The 24,432-nt window shown below is 54.1% G+C and overlaps 1 protein-coding gene across 2 annotated transcripts in view; it reads right to left on the reverse strand.

Moving 5' to 3' along the window:
* Window positions 1-22,072, reverse strand: part of SPOP (speckle type BTB/POZ protein) — a 25,317-nt gene extending 3,245 nt beyond the window's left edge. Inside the window, exons 1-9 of one of the 2 annotated variants that reach the window (XM_056512298.1) lie at window positions 21,774-22,072; window positions 13,677-13,806; window positions 12,010-12,131; window positions 9,889-10,040; window positions 8,979-9,076; window positions 5,334-5,511; window positions 4,049-4,104; window positions 3,289-3,411; window positions 713-855 (exon numbers count right to left, since the gene is read on the reverse strand). In XM_056512298.1, coding sequence (XP_056368273.1) covers window positions 713-855; window positions 3,289-3,411; window positions 4,049-4,104; window positions 5,334-5,511; window positions 8,979-9,076; window positions 9,889-10,040; window positions 12,010-12,131; window positions 13,677-13,754 — 950 coding nt within the window. In that variant the 5' untranslated portion in view covers window positions 13,755-13,806; window positions 21,774-22,072. Of the gene's footprint in view, window positions 1-712; window positions 856-3,288; window positions 3,412-4,048; window positions 4,105-5,333; window positions 5,512-8,978; window positions 9,107-9,888; window positions 10,041-12,009; window positions 12,132-13,676; window positions 13,807-21,773 lie in introns of both variants that reach the window. The other variant, XM_056512296.1, reaches the window with a different exon arrangement.
* Window positions 22,073-24,432: the final 2,360 nt, after the last annotated feature.

Consider the following 24,432-nt stretch of genomic DNA (forward strand, 5'->3'; position numbering starts at 1 on the left):
GGGAGCTCATCCCAGCAGTTCAGGTGGGATGGCAGAACTGGGAGCTCCCAGCTCAGCAATGGTTTCAATCGATATAAAAAGCACAGCAAGAGCTGCACTGAGTGTCAGAAATGTTCCATTTATTAAAGCTTGGCAGGGATTTTCCATCTGCTGCTGGATGGAATCAATCCCTCAGCATCAAATCATGGGATGCTTTGGGCTGGAAGGACCTTAAAGCTCATCCAGCTCCTGGGCAGGGACATCCAGGGACAATCCTTGTGCTGTCCCAGGAGGATTCCAGGGTCAGAACCCCTGATCCTGCCCTGCCTGCAGCTCCTGGGGATCCCAGGAAGCTCCAGAGCAGCTCCCAGGCTGCTCCCAGCCTGGAGAAGCCCAGGGGATAAATCTGAGCTGGGTTTGGGGCAATTCCAGGTGTGGAATTCTGGATGAACCATGGAGCACAGGGAGGGAACTCAAAAATAACAGAGTAGAACCTTCCCTGCATGGCCAGCATGGATTGGGAGCCCAGGGAACAAATCTGGAACCTTGGGTTGGGAAGGAGCCAAACCTGGGTTGGTTTGGAGGGAGGAGGGAAAGGGAAAGGGGAAAGGGAAGGGGAAATGGAAAATGGAAGGGAAAATGGATGGGAAAGGGGAAATGAAAGGGGAAGGGAAGGGAAAATGGAAGGAGAAGGGAAAGGGAAGGGTTTTTCCATGCTGGAGCAATTACTCACTAATTAATGAAGTCCACAGCCTGGGTTTTGAGCTGGTCTGCACTGTGCAGGTCAGCCAGGATCAGGATCTCAGCTGCATTCTCCACTGACAGGTTACTGCAGAGAGCATCCTCACACATCACCTTGAGCCTCTCCAGGGCATACTGGGACAAAAACAGGGAATTACAGCTGGAAATACACCTGGAATCATCCCTGGGTACTGCCCAGAGCATCCTTACTCATCACCTTGAGCCTCTCCAGGGCACACTGGGACAAAAACAGGGAATTACAGCTGGAAATACAGCTTGAATTACAGCTGGATACTGCTCAGGGTACCTCACACATTACCTTGAGCCTCTCCAGGGCACACTGGGATAAAATCATGGAATTATCCCTGGAATTACCTCTAGGTAGTACTCAGAATATCCTCACCCATCACCCTGAGCCTCTCCAGGGCACCCTGGGATAAAATCATGGAATTCCAGCAGGAACACCCCAGGGGATGGGAACCCCCAAGTTCTGCTCTTCCACTTCAGGAATTTTGTGCCTCCTTGCCCTGGGATTGGCTCCATCACAATGAATTCATTAATTGATGATTGATTGGTTTTAGGTTCTGGATTAAAGGCACAGTCCCAGCTCCTCAGCCCCTGATAACACAGGCAGAGTTTTCTCTGCTAAATTGAGAGGGCAAATCAAATTTCTTTGCTGATGTGTCTCAATAAATGAACAGTTTCTGGGGCCAGCCCTGGGTTGGATAATTGCCTGTCAGAGCCTCAAATGTAACAAACAAAGCCAGGCTCTCTCCCTCTGGAGATGGAACATTCTCCTCCATGTATCCACTTTTTATTTCCATTTTTGCTACAAAGAACTCATTTTTAATTACACTGCTGGCCCGGAGTGGCCACTGTGGGCTCTCAGCAGCAACATTTCCCTTTCCTCTTTTTTTTTAATTCCCTCTCTACCTGCCCTGGGAGCTCCTGGAGGTGGATTTTGGTTGGTTTTGGGCTAATTACAGCTTTTCCCTTAGGGACAGCAGAGCTCTGAGGGAGCTGCTGCAGTCCCAGGGGTAAATATTGGATGCTTGATGTGTTTTCCTGGAGGAGTTTTTTTTATTCCTGTTTTTTTTTTATTCCTGCTTTTAATTTTTTTTTTTTATTGTTGCTTTTGAGGAGCTGGAAAGGGAAAGCAAAGCTGTGTTAGAAGGCAGGAAAATCAGAATTAAAAATGAGAATTAAAGCTCTGCCTGCCCTCAGTGCTGCTCCCCCAGGCAATGCCTTGGATAATCCTGGAAAAATCCCAGGAATCCTGGGCATGGCTGAGATCAGTCCTGGCATCTCCTGGCTCTGATTCCCACCTCAATCCTGCTGGAATTCTGGGATTTTCCCTCCTCTGCCAGCCCAGGATGGAGCCCAGGGACACAGAGGGTCACAAAAACCCCCAGCACAGGAGAATCCCAGGATTCCAGAAGGGAGAATTCCAGGATTTTAGGAAAAGTGAGAATCTCAGGATTTCAGAGACTGCACCAGGGGGCAGAAACCCAGGGAATTCCAAGAGAGTTTCAGGTAATTCCAGGAGAACTCCAGGGAATTCCAGGAGGGCCCCAGGGAATTCCAGGGGAACCCCAGGGAATTCCAGGGGAACCCCAGGGAATTCCAGGAGAGTTTCAAGTAATTCCAGGGAATTCTTGAGTCCCAGGGAATTCCAAGAGAGTTCCAAGTAATTGCAGGAGAACTCCAGGGAATTCCAGGAGCTCCCCAGGTAATTCCAAGAGAGTTTCAGGTAATTCCAGGAGAGCTCCAGGGAATTCCAGGAGGGCCCCAGGGAATTCCAGGAGAGTTTCAGGTAATTCCAAGAGAGTTCCAGGTAATTCCAGGAGCTCCCCAGGGAATTCCAAGCGAGTTTCAGGTAATTCCAGGGAATTCCAGAGTCCCAGGGAATTCCCAGAGAGTTCCAGGTAATTCCAGGAGAACTCCAGGGAATTCCAAGAGAGTTCCAGGTAATTGCAGGAGCTCCCCAGGGAATTCCCAGAGAATTCCAGGTAATTCCAGGAGCTCCCCAGGTAATTCCAAGAGAGTTTCAGGTAATTCCAGGGAATTGCAGAGTCCCAGGTAATTCCAAGAGAGCCCCAGGGAATTGCAGAGCTCCCAGGAGCAGCAGGGACTGGCAGTGCAGCAGGAAAAGCAGCAGCACGTGCCAGAACTGTGTGTCCAGAGCTCTGCTCTGGGATTTGGGAATAAGCACATGGAAAACATCCCTGGGCCCTGCTCTGGCCAGGCTCTTCTGGGAGCTCCCAAAAATCCTTAAAAATGAGCAGCAGAGCAAAAAATTCCTGCTGGTTTAATGGGAAGATCTGCAAGCAGAAATGTTTAGAAATGAGCAGTGAGACAGAAACTGCTGCTGCTCTCCAGCTGTGCAGCTCCAGATGTGTCCAGGTTCCCAATGCCAAGGAAGCTGCTCAGGCCAGGTCTGTGGGAAGGGAATCCCAGGGCAGTCCCATATCCATATAAATCCATATAAATCCATATAAATCCATATAAATCCATATGAATCCATATAAATCCATATAAATTCATATAAATGAACTGTGAGTTACCCACCTTGTCAGCAGCTGCCAGCAGATCATCTGCCATCTTGTCCAGGTTGGGGGCCTTGCCCGTGTAGATGAAACACATCATCTCCTTGAACACCTCGGGCTCCACGTCGTTGATCTCCACCCGGTTCTGCAAGGGGAAAAAGGAGATTTTTGGGGTTTTTCAAGGGCACCCAGGGCTCCCCCCCACCCCAAAATCCTGCAGTGTCACAGGGGTGATAGACTTGAAAAAGGGGAAAATGGAAGGGGAAGTTTCAGGGAAAGGGAAAAAAATGGGAAAGGAAAGGAAAGGAAAGGAAAGGAAAGGAAAGGAAAGGAAAGGAAAGGAAAGGAAAGGAAAGGAAAGGAAAGGAAAGGAAAGGAAAGGAAAGGAAAGGAAAGGAAAGGAAAGGAAAGGAAAGGAAAGGAAAGGAAAGGAAAGGAAAGGAAAGGAAAGGAAAGGAAAGGAAAGGAAAGGAAAGGAAAGGAAAGGAAAGGAAAGGAAAGGAAAGGAAAGGAAAGGAAAGGAAAGGAAAGGAAAGGAAAGGAAAGGAAAAAGGAAAAAGGAAAAGAAAGGGAAAAGAAAGGGAGGAAAAGAAAATATGTGGATGGAATAACTTTAAGCTGTATCCCACATTCCCCCTGTCCTCCCCCACCCCCAAGGGAACAAAGGGACAGTGGATCCCAAATCCCTCTTTTCCTGCTCCCTTCAGGGAGAGGAGCAGTTCCAGGTGCCAGAGGGGATGTCCTGAGCAGGAGCTGAGCAGGACCATCCCCTCAGGCCTCACCTTTTTGCTCTCCTCCATCTCGTGCTCGAACATGGCGCTGAACACGGGGGATCGTGCTGGGGGGACAGGGGGACAGGGGACAGGGGGACAGGGGGACAGGGGGACAGGGGGACAGGGGAAAGGGGACAGGGGGACAGGGGACAGGGGAAAGGGGACAGGGGGACAGGGGGACAGGGGACAGGGCAGGGGACAGGGGAAAGGGGACAGGGGGACACGGGGACAGGGGGACAGGGGACAGGGGGACAGGGGGACAGGGGGACAGGGGGACAGGGGGACAGAGGACAGGGGGACAGGGGGACAGAGGGGACAGGGGAAAGGGGTCAGGGGGACAGGGGGACAGGAGGACAGGGGGACAGGGGGGACAGGGGGACAGGGGGTCAGGGGGACAGGAGGACAGGGGGGACAGGGGGAACAGGGGGACAGGGGGACAGGGGGAACAGGGGGACAGGGGGAACAGAGGGAACAGGGGACAAGGGGACAGGGGAAACAGGGGAACAGAGCTGCTTGGGAATGCTGAATCCTCTGGGAATGCTGCACCCTGGAGTGCTGCAGCCCCTGGGAGTGCTGAATCCTGGGGTGCTGCAGCCCCTGGGAAGGGCTGGGTGCTGCTGCCAGCACCTCCCCAGCTCCCTGCACTTCCCACCAGGTTTCCCACATTCCCCTGGATGCCTCAGGTGCCCCAGGCCAGGCTGGGCAGTGGGAAGATGAGCTCTGAGCTCCCTCCATCCCAAACCATTCCCTGATCCCAATCCATTCCCTGATCCCAATCCATTCCTTCCACACCCCCATTCCCCCATGCCAAACCATTCTCCCCACTCTCCCCATGCCAAACACTTCCCCCTACCTGCCAGGATGGCTCTGTGACCCCAATCCCTGACCCCAGGACCCCCCCAGGTACCTGCCAGGATGGCTCTGTGGCCCCAGTCCCTGACCCCAGGACCCCCCCAGCCCCCCTGTACCTGCCAGGATGGCTCTGTGACCCCATCAACCCCATCCCCTGACCCCAAACCCCCCAGGACCCCCCCAGGACCCCCCAAACCCCCCCAGCCCCCCCCTACCTGCCAGGATGGCTCTGTGACCCCATCCCCTGAACCCTAAACCCCCCCAGCCCCCCATACCTGCCAGGATGGCTCTGTGGCCCCAATCCCTGACCCCAGGACCCCCCCATACCTGCCAGGATGGCTTTGTGGCCCTTGAACTCCTGGCCCCAAACCCCCCCAGGACCCCCCAAGGACCCCCAGGACCCCCCAAGGACCCCCAGGACCCCCCCAGGACCCCCCCATACCTGCCAGGATGGCTTTGTGGCCCTTGAACTCCTGGCCAGCCACGCAGAGGCAGCAGTCGGTGAAGCGCGAGTTCTCCCAGAGCCCGCCCAGCTCGTCGGCCAGCCGGCACTCGGGCACCTTCACCATGTTCATGGTGTTCTGGCCTGAGATGTTCACCGAGTCCTGCACCACGCTCACCTGGGGACAGCCAGCCTCAGGGACAGTGCCTGGGGCTGAACAGGGCACCCACAGCACCCACAGGGCACCCACAGGGCACCCACAGGGCACCCAGACAACCCACACGGCACCCCAGGGCACCCCAGGGCACCCACAGGGTATCCAGAGAACCCACAGGGCACCCACAGGCACCCCAGAGCACCCACAGGGTATCCAGAGAACCCACAGGGCACCCACAGGCACCCCAGAGCACCCACAGGGTATCCAGAGAACCCACAGGGCACCCACAGGCACCCCAGGGCACCCACAGAGCCCAGAGCACCCACAGGGCACCCAGACAACCCACACGGCACCCCAGGGCACCCCAGAGCACCCACAGGGTATCCAGAGAACCCACAGGGCACCCACAGGCACCCCAGAGCACCCACAGAACCCAGGGCAGGGCACCCACAGGGCACCCAGAGCACCCACAGGGCACCCACAGCACCCACACAGACCAGGGCACTCACAAAGCCCAGGGCAGGGCACCCACAGGGCACCCAGAGCACCCCAGAGCACTCAGAGAACCCACAGGGCACCCACAGCATCCACAGGGTATCCACAGAGCCCAGAGCACCCACAGGGCACCCAGAGCACCCACACAGCCCAGGGCAGGGCACCCCAGGGCACCCCAGGGCACCTCAGGGCACCCACACAGCCCAGGGCAGGGCACCCACACAGCCCACGGTATCCACACAGCCCAGGAAGTTCCAATTTCCCCACTTTTAAAGGATGCCTTGAGGAGATCCCTGCACCACCCCAAATCAAAAAATGCCAGCAGGTTTCTGTCTCAGCTCTGCTCCAGCCAGGGCACCCACACAGCCCAGAGCCCTCAGTTCAGGCACAGGGGGTTCCAAACTTTAAAAGGATTTTTTTAAAGGATTCTTTGAGGAGATCCCTGCACCACCCCAAATCCCAAATGCCAGCAGGTTTCCCTCTCAGCCCCACACTGTCAGCACGTCCATCAGGAGGTTTCTGAAGGAAGTGGAACCACATTTTTGCTCTCTCCTGATTTTTTCCAGACACCACACCTGACCCAGTTTTCCTTCCACCACTGTGAAACCTCCCTGATCAATAATGCAACAGCCAGGGAGAATGGGATTCCTCCAGGGGAAAGAGGGACCCACAGAGCCCAGCTCAGACCCACAGGGGCAGGGTGTGACCCCACAGTGCCCTCTGCTCCTCCTTCTGCAGTTAAACACCCTGAGCACAAACAAACCCCCTCCAGGAGAGGTAAACACCCCAAAGCACAATTAAATCCCACTCCAGGAGAGTTAAACACCCTAAAACACAAATAAACACAAGGAAATCAAGGACAAAGAAAAGGAATGGAGAAAAGGAATGGAGAAAAGGAATGGAGAAAAGGAATGGAGAAAAGGAATGGAAAGGAATGGAAAGGAAAGGAAAGGAAAGGAAAGGAAAGGAAAGGAAAGGAAAGGAAAGTCGAAAGGCGAAAGGAAAGGAGAAAGGAAAGGAAAGGCGAAAGGAAAGGAAAGGCGAAAGGAAAAGCGAAAGGAAAGGCGAAAGGAAAGGAAAGGCGAAAGGAAAGGAAAGGCGAAAGGAAAGGAAAGGCGAAAGGAAAGGAAAGGAAAGGAAAGGAAAGGAAAGGAAAGGAAAGGAAAGGAAAGGAAAGGAAAGGAAAGGAAAGGAAAGGAAAGGAAAGGAAAGGCGAAAGGAAAGGAAAGGAAAGGAAAGGAAAGGAAAGGAGAAAGGAAAGGAAAGGAAAGGAAAGGAAAGGAAAGGAAAGGAAAGGAAAGGAAAGGAAAGGAAAGGAAAGGAAAGGAAAGGAAAGGAAAGGAAAGGAAAGGAAAGGAAAGGAAAGGAAAGGAAAGGAAAGGAAAGGAAAGGAAAGGAAAGGAAAGGAAAGGAAAGGAAAGGAAAGGAAAGGAAAGGAAAGGAAAGGAAAGGAAAAAGGAAAGGGAAAAAGAGAAAAGCAAAGGAAAAGAAAGGTAAAAGAAAGGCAAAAGGAAATAGCAAAAAGCAGAAGAAAAAGGAAAAAGCAAAGGAAGAAGGAAAGGGAGAAGATCCCAGCCCTGGATGCCAAACCAGGTAAGAATTTGTCTCTGCCATGCCAGCCTCTCCTTTCTCCTCCCATTCTGTGTTCAAGGAAGGGCTCCCTCCATCCCTGGGAATTTCTGCTGCTGATCAAACATCCTTGAGATGTTTGTTCATTTAAACATGTGCATGATTAAGATGGGCAAAACCTAAAAAAAACCAAAAAAAAACCCCAAAAACCAAACCAAAACCCCCCTAAAAATCCCAGCTGTCAAAGGACTTTGAAGCCCTTCTTTTATTCCTGAAAGGAAACACAGCAGAAGAAAAAACTTCCAGAAAAAAACAGTGCAGGAGATGCAAGGAGAGAACAACTTGTTCTGCTCTCTTCTGGCAAAAAAAAAAAAAATAAAAGCAGCTCCAGGAAGGGGTTTGCAGTTAAAAAGACAATGGGAGTGAGGCAGAAGAAGCTCTGAAGACACTAAATTAGAGTTTCTGTTTGCTCATTAAGGTTTTCCCACCTAAATCCCTGGGTTTGGAAATAACTGGCTGCATCTTTGCCTGGCAGAGCACAAGTGAAATAATAATGGTGGTGTAGAAAAACACAAACACAACGAGCAGAAAATGGTGATTACTGTAAAATCCCATTTTCTGCCATTTTTCTCTCTGCTGGCTGTGCAGCCCCACTGAAGGAAATAAAGAGAAGCTCTCCTTCACTGAGCAGGGCATTCCAGGCTGGGATTATCCCAAAACGAGGGAGCACAAACAGAGAGATGGGAACACCAAAGCACTGGGGAATGATCACCCAACCTGCCCAAATCCCATCTCCATCCCAGGGAACATGGGGCAGGAGGGAAAGGCACAGCCAGAACAGGGTCAGACAGGCAGCAGTGAGAACTGGCTGGGGGAAAGGTCAGACCTGCACAAGGCTGCAGGACCTGCCTGGGGCTGGCAGCAGGGGCTCCCTGGGGCTGCCAGGAGCTGCCCAAGGCTGCAGGACTTGCCCAGGGCTGGCAGAACTTGCCCAGGGCTGGCAGGACCTGCCTGGGGCTGGTGGAACCTGCAGGACCTGCCTGGGGCTGCTGAATTTGCCCAGGGCTGGCAGGATTTGCCCAAGGCTGGCAGCAGGAGCTCCCTGGGGCTGTAGAACCTGCAGGACCTGCCTGGGGCTGCTGGATTTGCCCAGGGCTGGCAGGACCTGCCTGGGGCTGCTGGACATGCCCAGTGCTAGCAGCCGGACCTGCAGGACTTGCCCAGGGCTGCAGGACCTGCCTGGGATTCCAGGACTTGCCCAGGGCTGATTGCAGGCTTTGCCCAGGGCTGCAGGACGTGCCTGGGATTGCAGGATTTGCCCAGGGCAGCAGGACTTGCCCAGGGCTGCAGGACGTGCCTGGGATTGCTGGATTTGCCTGGGATTGCAGGACTTGCCCAGGGCTGGCTCCCAGAGCAGGGCTCACCTCACAGAACAGGGTCAGTTTGTCATCTGGCAGGAGCCCGTTGGCCTCATCCAGCAGGAAATCTCTCCTGATGAATTTCTTGAAGCCCCAGTCCTTGCCTTGCACGAAGCGATAGGCACGCTGGCTCTCTGTGGGGTGGGACAGGGTGGGACAGGGACAGGGCAGGGACACAGGGATGGGGACACAGGGATGTGACACAGGGACAGGGATGTGACACAGGGACAGGGATGGGGACACAGGGATGTGACACAGGGATGTGACACAGGGACAGGGATGTGACACAGGGACAGGGATGTGACACAGGGATGGGGACAGGGACACAGGGACAGTGACAGGGACACAGGGACACAGGGACACAGGAACAGGCTGAACCCGGCCCACAGCCTGCCCCGGGGGTCCCACCCACCCAGGGGGGGTCTCACCTACCCCAAGAAAGGTCTCACACACCCCAGGAGGGGTTTCATTCACACAAAGAGGGGTTTCACCCACCCCAGAGGGGTCTCATACATCCCACAGGGGTCCCACCCACCAGGGGGGTCTCACACACCACAGGAGGGTCTCCATTCACACCAAGAGGGGTCTCACACACCCAGGAGGGTCTCACCCACCCACAGGGCTCTCACCCACTCCAGGAGGGGTTTCATTCACACAAAGAGGGGTCCCACCCACCCCAGGGGGGTCTCACCCACCCCAGGGGGGTCTCACCCACCCCAGAGGGGTCACACACCCCAGGAGGGGTCTCACTATCACAAAAATAGGTTTCATTCATCCAAGGAGGGGCCTCACACCCCAAGAAGAGTTTCCCCCACCCCAGGAAGGGTTTCCCTCACCCAAGAGGGGTTTCTCCCTCCCAAAGAGGGTTTCCCCACCCCAGGAAGGGTTTCTCCCCCTCCACAAGGGTCTCACTCACCCATGGCCTTGGTCTCCTCTCCCTTGGCGTTGAGGATGGAGAACTTGAACTTGGCCCTGACCTCACTTTTGGGGCAGCTGACGAGCAGCAGGTACAGGGACAGGTAATCCTTGCTCTCCTCATCCAGGCCCTTGGGGTTCACACGTAAACACCTGCACAGGGGCAAGGCAGGTCAGGGTGGGATTTCCATGTGGGATTCCCACATTGATTCCCACATTTCCACAGGGCAGGGTCAGGGATGGGCACTGTGGGATTCCCACACCTGCAGAGGGGCACAGGCAGGGTCAGGAGTGGGATTTTTCCATGTGGGATTCCCACATTGATTCCCACATTCCCACAGGGCAGGGTCAGGGATGAGCACTGTGGGATTCCCACACCTGCAGAGGGGCACAGGCAGGGTCAGGAGTGGGATTTTTCCATGTGGGATTCCCACATTTGCACAGCAAACCAGGGCTGGTAACAACTCCAGAGCTCCAGGGGAGCACAGGAGGGTGAAAGGAGCAGAGCTGGGGTACAGCTGCACCCCCACACTGAGAAAAACAGCCAGGGGTTATGGGCAAGCCAACAAATCCCAGGGAGAAGGGCTGGAATGGTGAGAAACCTCCTGGATACCAATCCTCACAAAAGGAAAGTGAAATAAATAAAATGGAGGGAATGGGTTGGAGGAAGTGCAACAAAATTGATAAAATTCCACAGGAGGTAACTGTGAGGAACAAGGGATTTCTGGAAGGTTGGTGGTTCTTAAAAAAAAAAAATAAAACCAACTAGGGTTAAAAGGAAAAACTCCTCCTGTGTGAAGAAAAGGCAGGAAGAGGCTCCTCCATGACCTGAAGGCTGCCACAGAATGCAGCAAGAACAAAAAGCAGACAGATAATGAACAGCTCCCACACACAGGGAGCAAAATGCACAGAGCCAGATGGGGCAGGGAGGGCACAGAGGTGAAGGAACAAAGGCAGGGCAGGGAAAGCACAGCTCTGCACCCACGGGACAGATCCCAGTGGATCCCAGGGATACAGCTCATCCTGGGGTGTGCAGAGGGAAATTCTGAACAAAAGCAGGACAGAGCCCAGGGCTGCAGCAGGACAGGGCTCAGAGCAAAGCCCACTCAGAGCTACTGGAAATGACTGAGGCCTCAGGGAGAAAAGGGAGGTTCAGGGGAAGGGAAAGGCCCCAGTGGGGCAGCAGGGAGGAGACACTGGCACTTCCTCAGCCCTGTGCTCCCCACTGAAAGCTGCTGTTGACAGGAAGGGATTCACAGCAGCAGAAAGTCCCTTTTGAGCCCCAAGGAACTGGGAGGGTGAAATGGGCCCACAGCCCCACAGCCTGACCTGGGCCTGGCACAGAAACCTGGTCTGGAGGTGAATACATCTGGTTTGGTTTGTGTGCAAACTCTGCTGAGGCACTGGGGCTGTGCTGGGCAGGATAACGAGGCTGCCACGGATTCCTTGTGTCCCAAAGCCCTCAAAATTCACCCCAAAGATGAAACCCTGTCCCTGCTGCCCCCAAATCCCATCCCAAAGATGAACCCCTGTCCCTGGATGTTCCCATGGATTCCCTGTGTCCCAGCCCCCACATCTGACTCCTGTCCCCAAATCCCAAATCTGTCCCCTGTCCCCAAATCTGACCCCTGTCCCTGCTCTCCCAAATCTGCCCCCTGTCCTCAAATCTGCCCCTTGTCCCTGCTGTCCCCAAATCTGCCCTGTCCCCAAACCCCAAATCTGCCCCCTGTCCCTGCTCTCCCCAAATCCCAAATCTGCCCTGTCCCTGCTCTCCCCAAATCTGCCCTGTCCCCAAATCTGCCCTGTCCCTGCTCTCCCCAAATCCCAAATCTGCCCCCTGTCCCTGCTCTCCCAAATCTGTCCCCTGTCCCCAAATCCCAAATCTGCCCTGTCCCTGCTCTCCCCAAATCCCAAATCTGCCCTGTCCCTGCTGTCCCCAAATCCCAAATCTGCCCTGTCCCTGCTCTCCCCAAATCCCAAATCTGCCCCCTGTCCCTGCTCTCCCAAATCTGTCCCCTGTCCCCAAATCCCAAATCTGCCCTGTCCCTGCTCTCCCCAAATCCCAAATCTGCCCTGTCCCTGATGTCCCCAAATCCCAAATCTGCCCTGTCCCTGCTCTCACCACTTGAGTTTGTCGTTGGCTCCAGAGGAGAAGGTCGAGCTCTTGATCACCTCCCCCATCTCCTCACGGCAGAAGCTGAAGTTGTTGATGGTCCACATGTAGGAGAACTTCACCACCTTGATCTGGGGGGAGAACGGGGGCTGAGTAACTGCTGAGTAACTGCTGAGTAACTGTCCTGTGTAACTGCTGAGTAACTGTCCTGTGTGTAACTGTCCTGTGTAACTGCTGAGTAACTGTCCTGTGTGTAACTGCAGTGACTGCTGTGTAACTACTGTGTAACTGCAGTGACTGCTGTGTGTAACTGCTGTGTAACTGCAGTGACTGTTGTGTAACTGCTGTGTAACTACTGTGTAACTGCTGTGTGTAACTGTCCTGTGTAACTGCTGTAATTCCTGTGTGTAACTGCAGTGACTGCTGTGTGTAACTGCCAAGTGTAACTGCAGTGACTGCTGTGTAACTGCTGTAATTTCTGTGTGTAACTGCTGTGTAACTGATGTAACTGCTGTGTGTAACTGCTGTGTGTAACTGCTGAGTGATTCCTGTGTAACTGCTGTGTAACTGCTGTGTAACTGCTGTGTAACTGCTGTGTAACTGCTGAGTGATTCCTGTGTAACTGCTGTGTGTGTAACTGCTGTGTGTAACTGCTGTGTAAGTGCTGTGTAACTGCAGTGATTGCTGTGTAACTGCCATAACTCCCAGTGTGTACAACTGCTCACTGTGTAACTCCTCTCGTGTGTAACCCCTGTGTGTAACTGGTGTGTAACCCCCAGAACTGACTGACCTGTGTGTACCCCCAGAGCTGACTGACCTGTGCGTACCCCAGGACTGACTGACTGACCTGTGTGTACCCCCAGAGCTGACTGACTGACCTGTGTGTACCCCAGGACTGACTGACCTGTGTGTACCCCCAGGACTGACTGACTGACTGACCTGTGTGTACCCCAGGACTGACCTGTGTGTACCCCAGGACTGACTGACCTGTGTGTACCCCCAGGACTGACTGACTGCCCTGTGTGTACCCCAGGACTGACTGACTGACCTGTGTGTACCCCCAGGACTGACTGACTGACCTGTGTGTACCCCGAGAGCTGACTGACTGACCTGTGTGTACCCCAGGACTGACTGACTGCCCTGTGTGTACCCCAGGACTGACTGACCTGTGTGTACCCCCAGGACTGACTGACTGCCCTGTGTGTACCCCAGGACTGACTGACTGACCTGTGTGTACCCCCAGAGCTGACTGACTGACCTGTGTGTAACCCCCAGAGCTGACTGACTGCCCTGTGTGTACCCCAGGACTGACTGACCTGTGTGTACCCCCCGAGCTGACTGACTGACCTGTGTGTACCCCAGGACTGACTGACCTGTGTGTACCCCCAGGACTGACTGACTGCCCTGTGTGTACCCCAGGACTGACTGACCTGTGTGTACCCCCAGAGCTGACTGACTGACCTGTGTGTACCCCAGGACTGACTGACTGACCTGTGTGTACCCCAGGACTGACTGACTGACTGTTCTGTGTGTACCCCCAGGACTGACTGACTGACCTGTGTGTACCCCAGGACTGACTGCCCTGTGTGTACCCCAGGACTGACTGACTGACTGACCTGTGTGTACCCCAGGACTGACCTGTGTGTACCCCAGGACTGACTGACTGACTGACTGACCTGTGTGTAGCACCAGCTCTCGGCCACGGGGCCGCTGGACATCTCTGCCGGAGGGGGGGGACTCGGCACCCGGGACATCGCCAGCTTGGGAGAGGGGCAGGGGCACGGCAGCAGGAATGGCTCAGGGCACCTGGGGAGAGAGGAACCATCAGAAACCAGCAACAACCAGCAGGGAATGGCTCAGGGCACCTGGGGAGAGAGGAACCATCAGAAACCAGCAACAACCTGCAACAACCAGCAACAACCAGCAACAACCAGCAGGGAATGGCTCAGGGCACCTGGGGAGAGAGGAACCATCAGAAACCAGCAACAACCTGCAACAATCATCAACAATCATCAACAACCAGCAGGGAATGGCTCAGGGCACCTGGGGAGAGAGGAACCATCAGAAACCTGCAACAACCAGCAACAACCAGCAACAACCAGCAGGGAATGGCTCAGGGCACCTGGGGAGAGAGGAACCATCAGAAACCAGCAACAACCTGCAACAACCTGCAACAACCTGCAGGGAATGGCTCAGGGCACCTGGGGAGAGACCAGAAACCATCAGAAACCACCTGCAACAACCAGCAACAACCCTGCAACAACCAGCAGGGAATGGCTCAGAGCGCCTGGGGAGAGAGGAACCATCAGAAACCAGCAACAACCTGCAACAATCAGCAACAACCATCAACAACCTGCAACAACCTGCAAGGAATGGCTCAGTGCACCTGGGGAGAGAAAAACCATCAGAAACCAGCAACAACCATCAGAAACCAGCAACAACCACCAACAACCTGCAACAGCCAGCAACAACCTGCAGGGAATGGCTCAGTGCACCTCGGGAGAGACCAGAAACCATCAACAACCAGCAACAACCTGCAACAACCTGCAGGGAATGGCTCAGTGCACCTGGGGAGAGACCAGAAACCATCAGAAACCAGCAACAACCAGCAACAACCATCAGAAACCAGCAACAACCTGCAACAGCAAGCAACAACCTGCAGGGAATGGCTCAGTGCACCTGGGGAGAGACCAGAAACCATCAACAACCAGCAACAACCAGCAACAACCTGCAGGGAATGGCTCAGTGCACCTGGGGGGAGAGACCAGAAAGCATCAGAAACCATCAGAAACCAGAAACAACCTGCAACAATCATCAACAACCAGCAGGGGTCAGTGCAGCTGGGGGAGAGAGAGACCAGAAACCATCAGAAACCAGCAACAACCATCAGAAACCAGCAACAACCTGCAACAACCTGCAGGGAATGGCTCAGTGCACCTCGGGAGAGACCAGAAACCATCAACAACCAGCAACAACCTGCAACAACCAGCAACAACCTGCAACAACCTGCAAGGAATGGCTCAGTGCACCTGGGGAGAGACCAGAAACCATCAGAAATCAGCAGAAACCAGCAACAACCTGCAACAACCATCAGAAACCAGCAACAACCTGCAACAACCATCAGAAACCAGCAACAGCCAGCAACAACCTGCAAAAACCATCAGAAACCAGCAACAACCTGCAACAACCTGCAACAACCATCAGAAACCAGCAACAGCCAGCAACAGCCAGCAACAGCCAGCAACAGCCATCAGAAACCAGCAACAACCTGCAACAACCAGCAACAACCAGCAACAACCACCAGAAACCAGCAACAACCTGCAACAACCAGCAACGACCATCAACAACCTGCAACAACCAGTAGGGAATGAGGTCAGCTGCATCTGGGGGGAGAGGAACCATCAGAAACCAGCAACAACCATCAGCAACCTGCAACAACCTGCAACAACCATCAGAAACCAGCAACAACCAGCAACAACCTGCAACAACCATCAGAAACCAGAAACAACCATCAGAAACCAGCAACAACCAGCAACAAACATCAACAACCAGTAGGAAATGGGGTCAGCTGCACCTGGGGGGAGAGGAACCATCAGAAACCAGCAACAACCTGTGAAGAAATGGAGCTGAGCTGTACCTGGGGAGAGAAAAACCATCAGAACCAACAACCAGCACAGGAATGGGAGTTTAGCTGTACCTTGGGGAAAGAGAGAAACCACAGAAATCAACAAGCAGCATGGAAATGGAGCTGAGCTCCACCTAGAGAGAGAAACCATCAGAACCTTCAACAACCAGTGTGGAAATGGAGCTGAACTCCACCGGGGAGAGAAAGAAACCACAGAATTCAACAAGCAGAAGGGAAATGGAGCTGAACTCCACTTAGAGAGAGAGAAACCATAGAAATCAACAACCAACATGGAAATGGAGCTGAACTCCACTTAGAGAGAGAAACCATCAGAACCTTCAACAACCAGCATGGAAATGGAGCTGAACTCCACCTGGAGAGAGAGAAACCATCAGAACCATCAACAACCAGTGTGGAAATGGAACTGAACTCCACCTGGAGAGAGAGAAACCATCAGAACCTTCAACAACCAGCATGGAAATGGAGCTGAACTCCACTTAGAGAGAGAGAAACCATGAGAACCTTCAACAACCAGCATGGAAATGGAGCTGAACTCTACCTGGGGAGAGAAAGAAACCATAGAAATCAACAACCAGCAGGGAAATGGAGCTGAACTCCACCTGGAGAAACCACAGAAATCAACAACCAGCAGGGAAATGGAGCTGAACTCCACTTAGAGAGAGAGAAACCATCAGAACCATCAACAACCAGCATGGAAATGGGAGCTCAGCTGCACCTGGAGGGCACAGAAACAGAAACTGAGCAGAAATCAAAGCACTGGAGGGTTAAATTCCTCCAAAGGTGACGCTGCAGGGAAAGGCTGCAGTGTCCATCTCCCCCAAGCACAGAGCCAAGGCTGGGGCCAGCACCGAGGGTTTGGCAGAGGGCAGAGCCCGGGCTGAGCCTTCTGCTCGTGGCTTTGTGTCCTGCAGCTCCTCACTCACCACAGGGACAGCAGGGACAGCAGGCAGGGATTTGGGGACTGGCCACCTGTCTGCACGCTGAGCTGCAAGATGGTCAGGGCTGGGAAGGCTGCAGCAGGAGGGTAAATAAATAAAGCACCAGAGCAGGCTGTGAAATTGGATTTTGCTGGTAAAATTGCAGTAATTTCAGTGATTTGGTTTTAACTAATGTTGCCACACAAGGTGTTTTGATGTCTGAAAATGCAGGTTTTGGTTAAAAAGAGTTAAAAGGATGGATGAAAAAAAATGAAATCAACTTAAAATAACTTTGGAATCTACTGAAAGAGCGATTCCCTCCACAGGGAATTCTGCATGGGCTGGGTCTGCCTGCTCAGGACACCTCAGGTGTCACCAGGTGTCACCTCCCCAGCAGGGCTGGCACCTCCACAATGGGGCTAGATGGAAAAGCAGGGCAGGTCTGAGGGAAATATTTGGGAAATAATTCAGATATCACAGCTCAGGAGAGGCACAGGCAGAAATATCAAACCACAGGAAACAAAACTGCAAATATTATTTTATAGCCCCGTGTGTACAGTAGGAGTTTGCTACTCCTTGGCTATAAATAACAAACTCCTGGCTCGGGATTGAGTGAAAATCAGAGTGATTCTCACCCCATGAGGGAAGGGAAGGGAAGGGAAGGGAAGGGAAGGGAAGGGAAGGGAAGGGAAGGGAAGGGAAGGGAAGGGAAGGGAAGGGAAGGGAAGGGAAGGGAAGGGAAGGGAAGGGAAGGGAAGGGAAGGGAAGGGAAGGGAAGGGAAGGGAAGGGAAGGGAAGGGAAGGGAAGGGAAGGGAAGGGAAGGGAAGGGAAGGGAAGGGAAGGGAAGGGAAGGGAAGGGAAGGGAAGGGAAGGGAAGGGAAGGGAAGGGAAGGGAAGGGAAGGGAAGGGAAGGGAAGGGAAGGGAAGGGAAGGGAAGGGAAGGGAAGGGAAGGGAAGGGAAGGGAAGGGAAGGGAAGGGAAGGGAAGGGAAGGGAAGGGAAGGGAAGGGGTGACCCCACACAGTGACCCCACAGAGATGGGAGTGACCCAAAACGTCCCTGAATGAATACAATGAAATGTTTCCATCCTGAGCACTCAGGAGTATTTTCACCAGCATCACTGACCTTACAAGACCCCTACTATCCAAAACAAGCCCATTTTCAGATTAAACTCCGGATTTGTGCTGTGTTTAATTCTGTCCCAGGTGTGCACAAGGCCATTCCCTGCTGCTGCAAAATGATTTCTTTTATCACAAGCTGGAACAAAGTTGCTGTGTTTAATTCTCAGCCCGAGTGTGACACCAGAGCCAGCCTCAAACGTTCAACTTAAACCTTGTGTTTGTGCCTAAAGCCATTTTTAAATCCCAGACCAGAGCCTTCCCAGGAGGATCTGTAACACAGGCTGAGAAAAGCTGAGCTGAGGTCTTACCATGAAAATTTCAGCCCTATTTGCTCTAAAATCAGCAGATTCTGCTGCATCCATGGCCAAGCAGCACCTTCCAGATGGGAATGTTTAATCCCTGCCATGATCCTGACTTGATGAACTCCACAAGTGCCTAAAAATAAACTTTATAAACTCTGCAGATGCCTAAAAATAAACTTTATAAACTCCACAGATGCCTCAAAATCCCTGGAGCCCCGAGGCCAGCGGCACCTCAGATCCCAGCAGTGCAAGCCCTGCCTGCAGCCAGAGAATTCCCTCCCAGGAATTCCCAACAATTCCCCAGGCACGGGCCACACTCGGTGCTTTGGAGCCTTTCCAGCCCTAAAATCCTGGAGGGAAAACCCCCAAACCCCAGTTCCAGCTCCGTGTTTTGCTCCTCCTCAGCAGCACAGAGACTTCCAGAATTCTGATGGAGCAGCACAAAACCCCTGGGGATCACCCCCAGCTCCTGGCCCTGCACAGGACATCCCAAAATCCCATCCTGGATTCCCAAGGATGTGCCCATTCCCTGGGGAGCTGCTCCAGTGCCTCAGCATCCTCTGGGGGAAGAACTTTTCTCTAAATCCACCCTAAATCCCCAAAATCCCTCCTGACACAGCCCTGGGAGAGAAGAGCTCAGCACTCGATTATCACTCCATGATCACTCAACTCCTTCCCCCACAGCAAGCAGCGACAGGACATTTAAAAACACAAAAAGCAGCAACAAAAAGAATCGAATCTGTTTCCAGATCAGCTTCTGAGCTGCTCCTCCACCTCCTCGGGGGCACAAGCACCTCAATCCCACAGGTTCCTGCTCCCTCGGGTGTCTCTGGACTTGGCCACACGTTTTTATTTCTGAGCTCAGACACCTCGCAGCAGCAGCAGCACTGAGGAAGGAGCAGCTCCCTCCCGATTAAAGGGTTTTTTTGGCCCTTCCCGTTTGTTTATTTTGGGCTCTCTCCATTTTCTAACAGGTTTTTGCTGTGTTTCCTCCCTGCACCGAGCTGCAAACCCCAGCAGAGCGAGGCTGGAGGAATCAGCGAGATCTTACATAATCCTCCAGGCGTGCAGCAAATCCCAGGGAGATCCACAGAATTCCTGAGGAGCTGGGATCCACAGAATTCCCACAGAATTCCCACTGAATTCTGACACAGCTGGGATCCACAGAATTCCCACAGAATTCCCAGAGAATTCCCAGGGAGCTGGCATCCACAGAATTCCCACAGAATTCACACAGAATTCACACACAGCTTGGATCCACAGAATTCCCACAGAATTCCCACAGAATTCCGACACAGCTGGGATCCACAGAATTCTCACAGAATTCCCAGGGAGCTGGGACCCACAGAATTCCCACAGAATTCCCAGAGAGCTGGGATCCACAGAATTCCCACAGAATTCCTAGGGAGCTGGGATCCACAGAATTCTCAGAGAATTCCCAGAGAGCTGGGATCCACAGAATTCCCACAGAATTCCTAGGGAGCTGGGATCCACAGAATTCCCACAGAATTCCCACACAGCTGGGATCCACAGAATTCCCACAGAATTCCTAGGGAGCTGGGATCCACAGAATTCTCACAGAGCTGGGATCCCACAGAATTCCCACAGAATTCCCACAGAATTCCCGAGGAGCTGGGATCCCACAGAATTCCCACAGAGCTGGGATCCCACAGAACTCCAGAGGAGCAGGAATCCCACAGAATTCCTAAACAGCTGGAATCCCACAGAATTCCCACATAGCTGGGATCCCACAGAATTCCTAAAGAGCTGGGATCCCACAGAATCCTCACAGAGCTGGGATTCCACAGAATTCCTGAGGAGCTGGGATCCCACAGAATTCCCACAGAATTCCCGAGGAGCTGGGATCCCACAGAATTACTAAAGAGCTGGGATCCCACAGAATTCCAGAGGAGCTGGGATCCCACTGAATTCCTGAGGAGCTGGGATCCCACAGAATTCCCGAGGAGCTGGGATCCCACTGAATTCCTGAGGAGCTGGGATCCCACAGAATTCCCGAGGAGCTGGGATCCCACTGAATTCCTGAGGAGCTGGGATCCCACAGAATTCCTGAGGAGCTGGGATCCCACAGAATTCCAGAGGAGCTGGGATCCCACTGAATTCCTGAGGAGCTGGGATCCCACAGAATTCCCGAGGAGCTGGGATCCCACTGAATTCCTGAGGAGCTGGGATCCCACAGAATTCCCGAGGAGCTGGGATCCCACTGAATTCCTGAGGAGCTGGGATCCCACAGAATTCCCGAGGAGCTGGGATCCCACTGAATTCCTGAGGAGCTGGGATCCCACTGAATTCCTGAGGAATTCCCCAGTACAGGGAACCAGAGCGTTCCCAGCCTCCTGCAGGGATAACAACCCTTGGGACTGGGATGATCCCGAGCTCCCAGGGGCCAGGAATGAACAGCAAACCCCACAAACCCCAGAGAGAAACGCTGGAGTGAGGCTGGGACTGAAAAACCCCGCTGGGAACAAGGTCAGCCTGCATCCCTGCAGTCCCAGATTAACCCCAGAGCTGCCCCAGGGCAAACTGGGTTAACTGGGATCAACATTTCTTTATCAGGGATCTCGGCAGCACCCGAGCCCCCTCCACAGGAAAAGAGCAGCAAACTGGAGTGAGGCTGGCACAAGAAACAATGTTTTCCTAAAACTTCGCTGTGGGCTGGGCCAGCAGTGATGGACTCACTTTAACCCCTCTCCCTGATATGTGTTTGTGCCCAAATCCCCGAGATTTTGGGGAGAAAATGGGTGGATTTAGAACAGGAATTGCACTCCAGGCTGTCAAACGTGGGAGCAGTTTCCACTTGATGGGCACAGCTCTGTGTCACTGTCCTCTGCTGAGCACTCCTGCTGCTGGGTGTCCTGAGCTCTAACAAAGTACCAAAAAGGGGAAAAAAACATCTGAAAAAAACATCTATGGTTTCTTCAGGTCACAACAAAACAAGGGATAAAATGACACCAAAACGTTGTGGGCAGTTGGTAGGGAAAATGTCACTGAAAGTGAAATCAGGTGGATGTTTTACTTAATTCAGGGTTTAGAGTTCTGTTTTATAAAGCATAAATGTCATTCTTCAGACTCTTACAATAAGCCAGCACTCAGAACTTGAAAGGTGAAGTGAAAAAAGGAGGAAATGAGGGAAAAGTGTTTTTTTTTTTCCCTTGTGTCAGGGCGATGCTGTAGAACCACAACACAAACACGTTCAGCCGTGCTGAGCTACAGAGAGCTGCCAGCACATCTCATCACACCTGAGCTCAGAGCTGCTGCCAGAGCCAGCCAGCCCCAGCTCCCACCCAGGCACTGTGCTCCCCCTCTGGAGCAGCAGCAGCGCTCCAGGACGGCCCCGGCTCCCCGGCAAAGGGAATTATTTCCCTTTAGCTCACTGCAGGATGATGCACCATTTCCTCCAAGCAGCACCACAGGCCCGACACCGGCCTGGGGAGCAGCAGCCGCGGTCGCGGCTGTGATTCGCACCCAGCCGAGCTTGTCTCCGGCCTCGGGAAGGTGCTGGAGGTGCCGGCCGGGTCACAAGCTGTCACCCCTCCCGCCTGATCCATCCCATCGCAGCGCTCCCACTCCGGCCCGCTTCCCTTTCTCCCACTCGTGTTCCCTCAGCCGGCTCCAGGCACCCCGCAGCTCCTCTCCTCCAGCCTGCCGATCTCCAGGAATGCTTGTTCCGTGTTTTCACCCAACTTTTCCCCGCTGCCCCCCCTCCCCAGTCCCTCAGGCCCTGCTCTCCCCCCACCTCCCCTCACAACTCCTTCCCCTCCGCTCTCACCTCGCGGCCCGAGGAGCGGCCCCGCCGGGGGTGCGGCGCTGCTGGGAGGCCGGAGGGAGGCGGGGAGCGCTGCCCGGGCAGGTGCGGTGTGTGGGGACGGCGCCCGGACCCCGCAGCCCCCTCAGGAGACCACCAGCAGCCAGGGATCACTATTTGGCAGCATGTCCTCCCGGGCCGGTCTCCGCCGAGCGCGACCTAGGGATCACTATTGCGCAGGTGCCCGCAGCAGCTCAGCGCGCATGCGCGCAGGGCCGGGCCGGCGGGGGGGGCCGGGATATGGCGCTGCCCAGCGCTTCCCTCACGGCCGCGCACGCGCAGTGCGAGGCTGACGCCGCCGGCCACGCCCACCGCCTTTTATAGCCGCGCGCCCGTCGCGCGAGAGCTCTCCCGGCCGGGCCGGCTCCTACGCATGCGCTGTCCCTCACGCCTCTCTTTGTGGCAGGTGCTGTGTCTGCTGCGATTTCACAAACAGATCACTTTGTGGCAGGGGTGCCCTGGCGGCCCTGCCCCTCCTGCTGCCCCGCTGGTGGATGCTCGTGTGGCAGCGCCGCGCAGCGTGCGCCGTGTGCCTCGCTGTGCTGTTCCACCGCCACTGTGTGTGCCACAGAGCCCTGCCCCACACGGCCTTCGCAGGCGGCACCGCCTTCCCTCGGTCCTTAGGGAAGTTTCCAGGTGTGCCATCGCCCTTTTTTTCACAGCTCTGTGAGGGGACACCTGCCTGGGGAATGGCGGGAACCATCTCCTTTCACGGACACCTGCCTGAGGAATGGTGGGAAACATTTCCCCTCACAGCTCTGTAAGGGAACACCTGCCTGAGGGACTGGCGGGAACCATCTTCCCTCACGGACACCTGCCTGGGAAATGGTGGGAACGATCTCCCCTCACAGATACCTTCCTGATGGAATGGTGGAAATGAAGGAAAACACGTTCCTGGGGAATGGCAGGAACCATCTCCCCCCATGGCTCTATGAGTGCACACCTGCCTGGGGAATGGTGGGAACCATCTCCCTCACAGCTCCATGAGGGGACAAATTCCTGGGGAATGGTGGGAACCATCTCCCTCACAGCTCCATGAGGGGACAAATTCCTGGGGAATGGCGGGAACCATCTCCCCTCACGGCTCCATGAGGGGACACCTGCCTGGGGGCATGATGGGAGCCATAACTCCATTCCCTCACGGCTCCATGAGGGAGCACATTCCTGAGGAATGGTGGGAACCATCTCCCCTCACAGCTCCATGAGGGAACTCCTTCCTGGGGAATGGCAGGAACCATCTCCCCTCACGGCTCCATGAGGGAACTCCTTCCTGAGAAATGGCGGGAACCATCTCCCCTCACGGCTCCATGAGGGGACACATTCCTGGGGAATGGCGGGAACCATCTCCCCTCATGACTCCATGAGGGGACACCTGCCTGAGAAATGGCGGGAACCATCTCCCCTCACGGCTCCATGAGGGGACACGTTCCTGAGGAATGGTGGGAACCATCTCTCCTCAGCTCCATGAGGGGACATCTACCTGGGGGCATGATGGGAGCCATAACTCCATTCCCTCACAGCTCCATGAGGGGACATGTTCCTGGGGAATGGCAGGAACCATCTCTCCTCAGCTCCATGTCCCCTCATGGCTCCATGAGGGGACACCTGCCTGAGAAATGGCGGGAACCATCTCCCCTCACGGCTCCATGAGGGGACACGTTCCTGAGGAATGGCGGGAACCATCTCCCCTCACGGCTCCATGAGGGGACACGTTCCTGGGGAATGGCGGGAACCATCTCCCCTCAGCTCCATGAGGGAACACGTTCCTGAGGAATGGTGGGAACCATCTCCCCTCACGGCTCCATGAGGGTCTGGCTGCCTGGGCAATGGGGGGAGCTGTTTCCCCTTACAGCTCTGTGAGGAAACATTAACTAAAATCCTCCAAAAACACCATGAAATATAAGACTCCACCCCTGTTTTTCAGTGTTATCAAGTCAGGCCTTGCTTTCTTCTTGGCCCGGGCTCGTGTGTGGCTGACAAAGTTCCCCCACACCCACGCTGATATAAAACTTTTTTACTTATTTATAAATTTTCAGCAAAGGAAGCAATTAATTTGTTGGTATGGCTCTTCTCTTCTACTTCATAATGGTTTGAATCAGTGAGGCAAAGATGTCATCATGACCAATCCTTAATTACCAGAATGTTTGTAGAGAAGCTTATCCAGGGCCAGCCTTCCCCTCCTGCCACTTTCCAGCCTCAGGGTGAATTAATTCCATTACAAACCACCCCAAAAACCAAATCACCCAGGTTCCCATAGCACAGCCACGCTTTTTGAGACTGAAAATGCAAAATATTTTTGTTTTCTCTCTCCTTCTCCCAGGTGAGAGCTGCTGCTGCTGGCCAGGGGCTGCCACATCCACCCACAGCTGGATTTTTGGGAATATTCTCCACAATGCCTTCCTGGCAAGTGTCTCCTCCAAATCCTGAAATCCTTGGATGTTGCTGCATTCCTTCATGTCCGTGGTGACAGAGCAGCTGGTGATGCTGGCTCTGAGGTACAGGGTTGGTGTTTGCATTCCCATTTCTCTCTTTTCACCCCCTTCCCATTCCCATTTTGATTCCCACCTAAGCAATGTGTTTCTCCTCTCAGAGTTGGAGTAGCAGAGGAAATTACAGCAGCAGT

The sequence above is a fragment of the Oenanthe melanoleuca genome, chromosome 27, assembly GCF_029582105.1.
Source record: "Oenanthe melanoleuca isolate GR-GAL-2019-014 chromosome 27, OMel1.0, whole genome shotgun sequence".
Lineage (NCBI taxonomy): Eukaryota > Metazoa > Chordata > Aves > Passeriformes > Muscicapidae > Oenanthe > Oenanthe melanoleuca.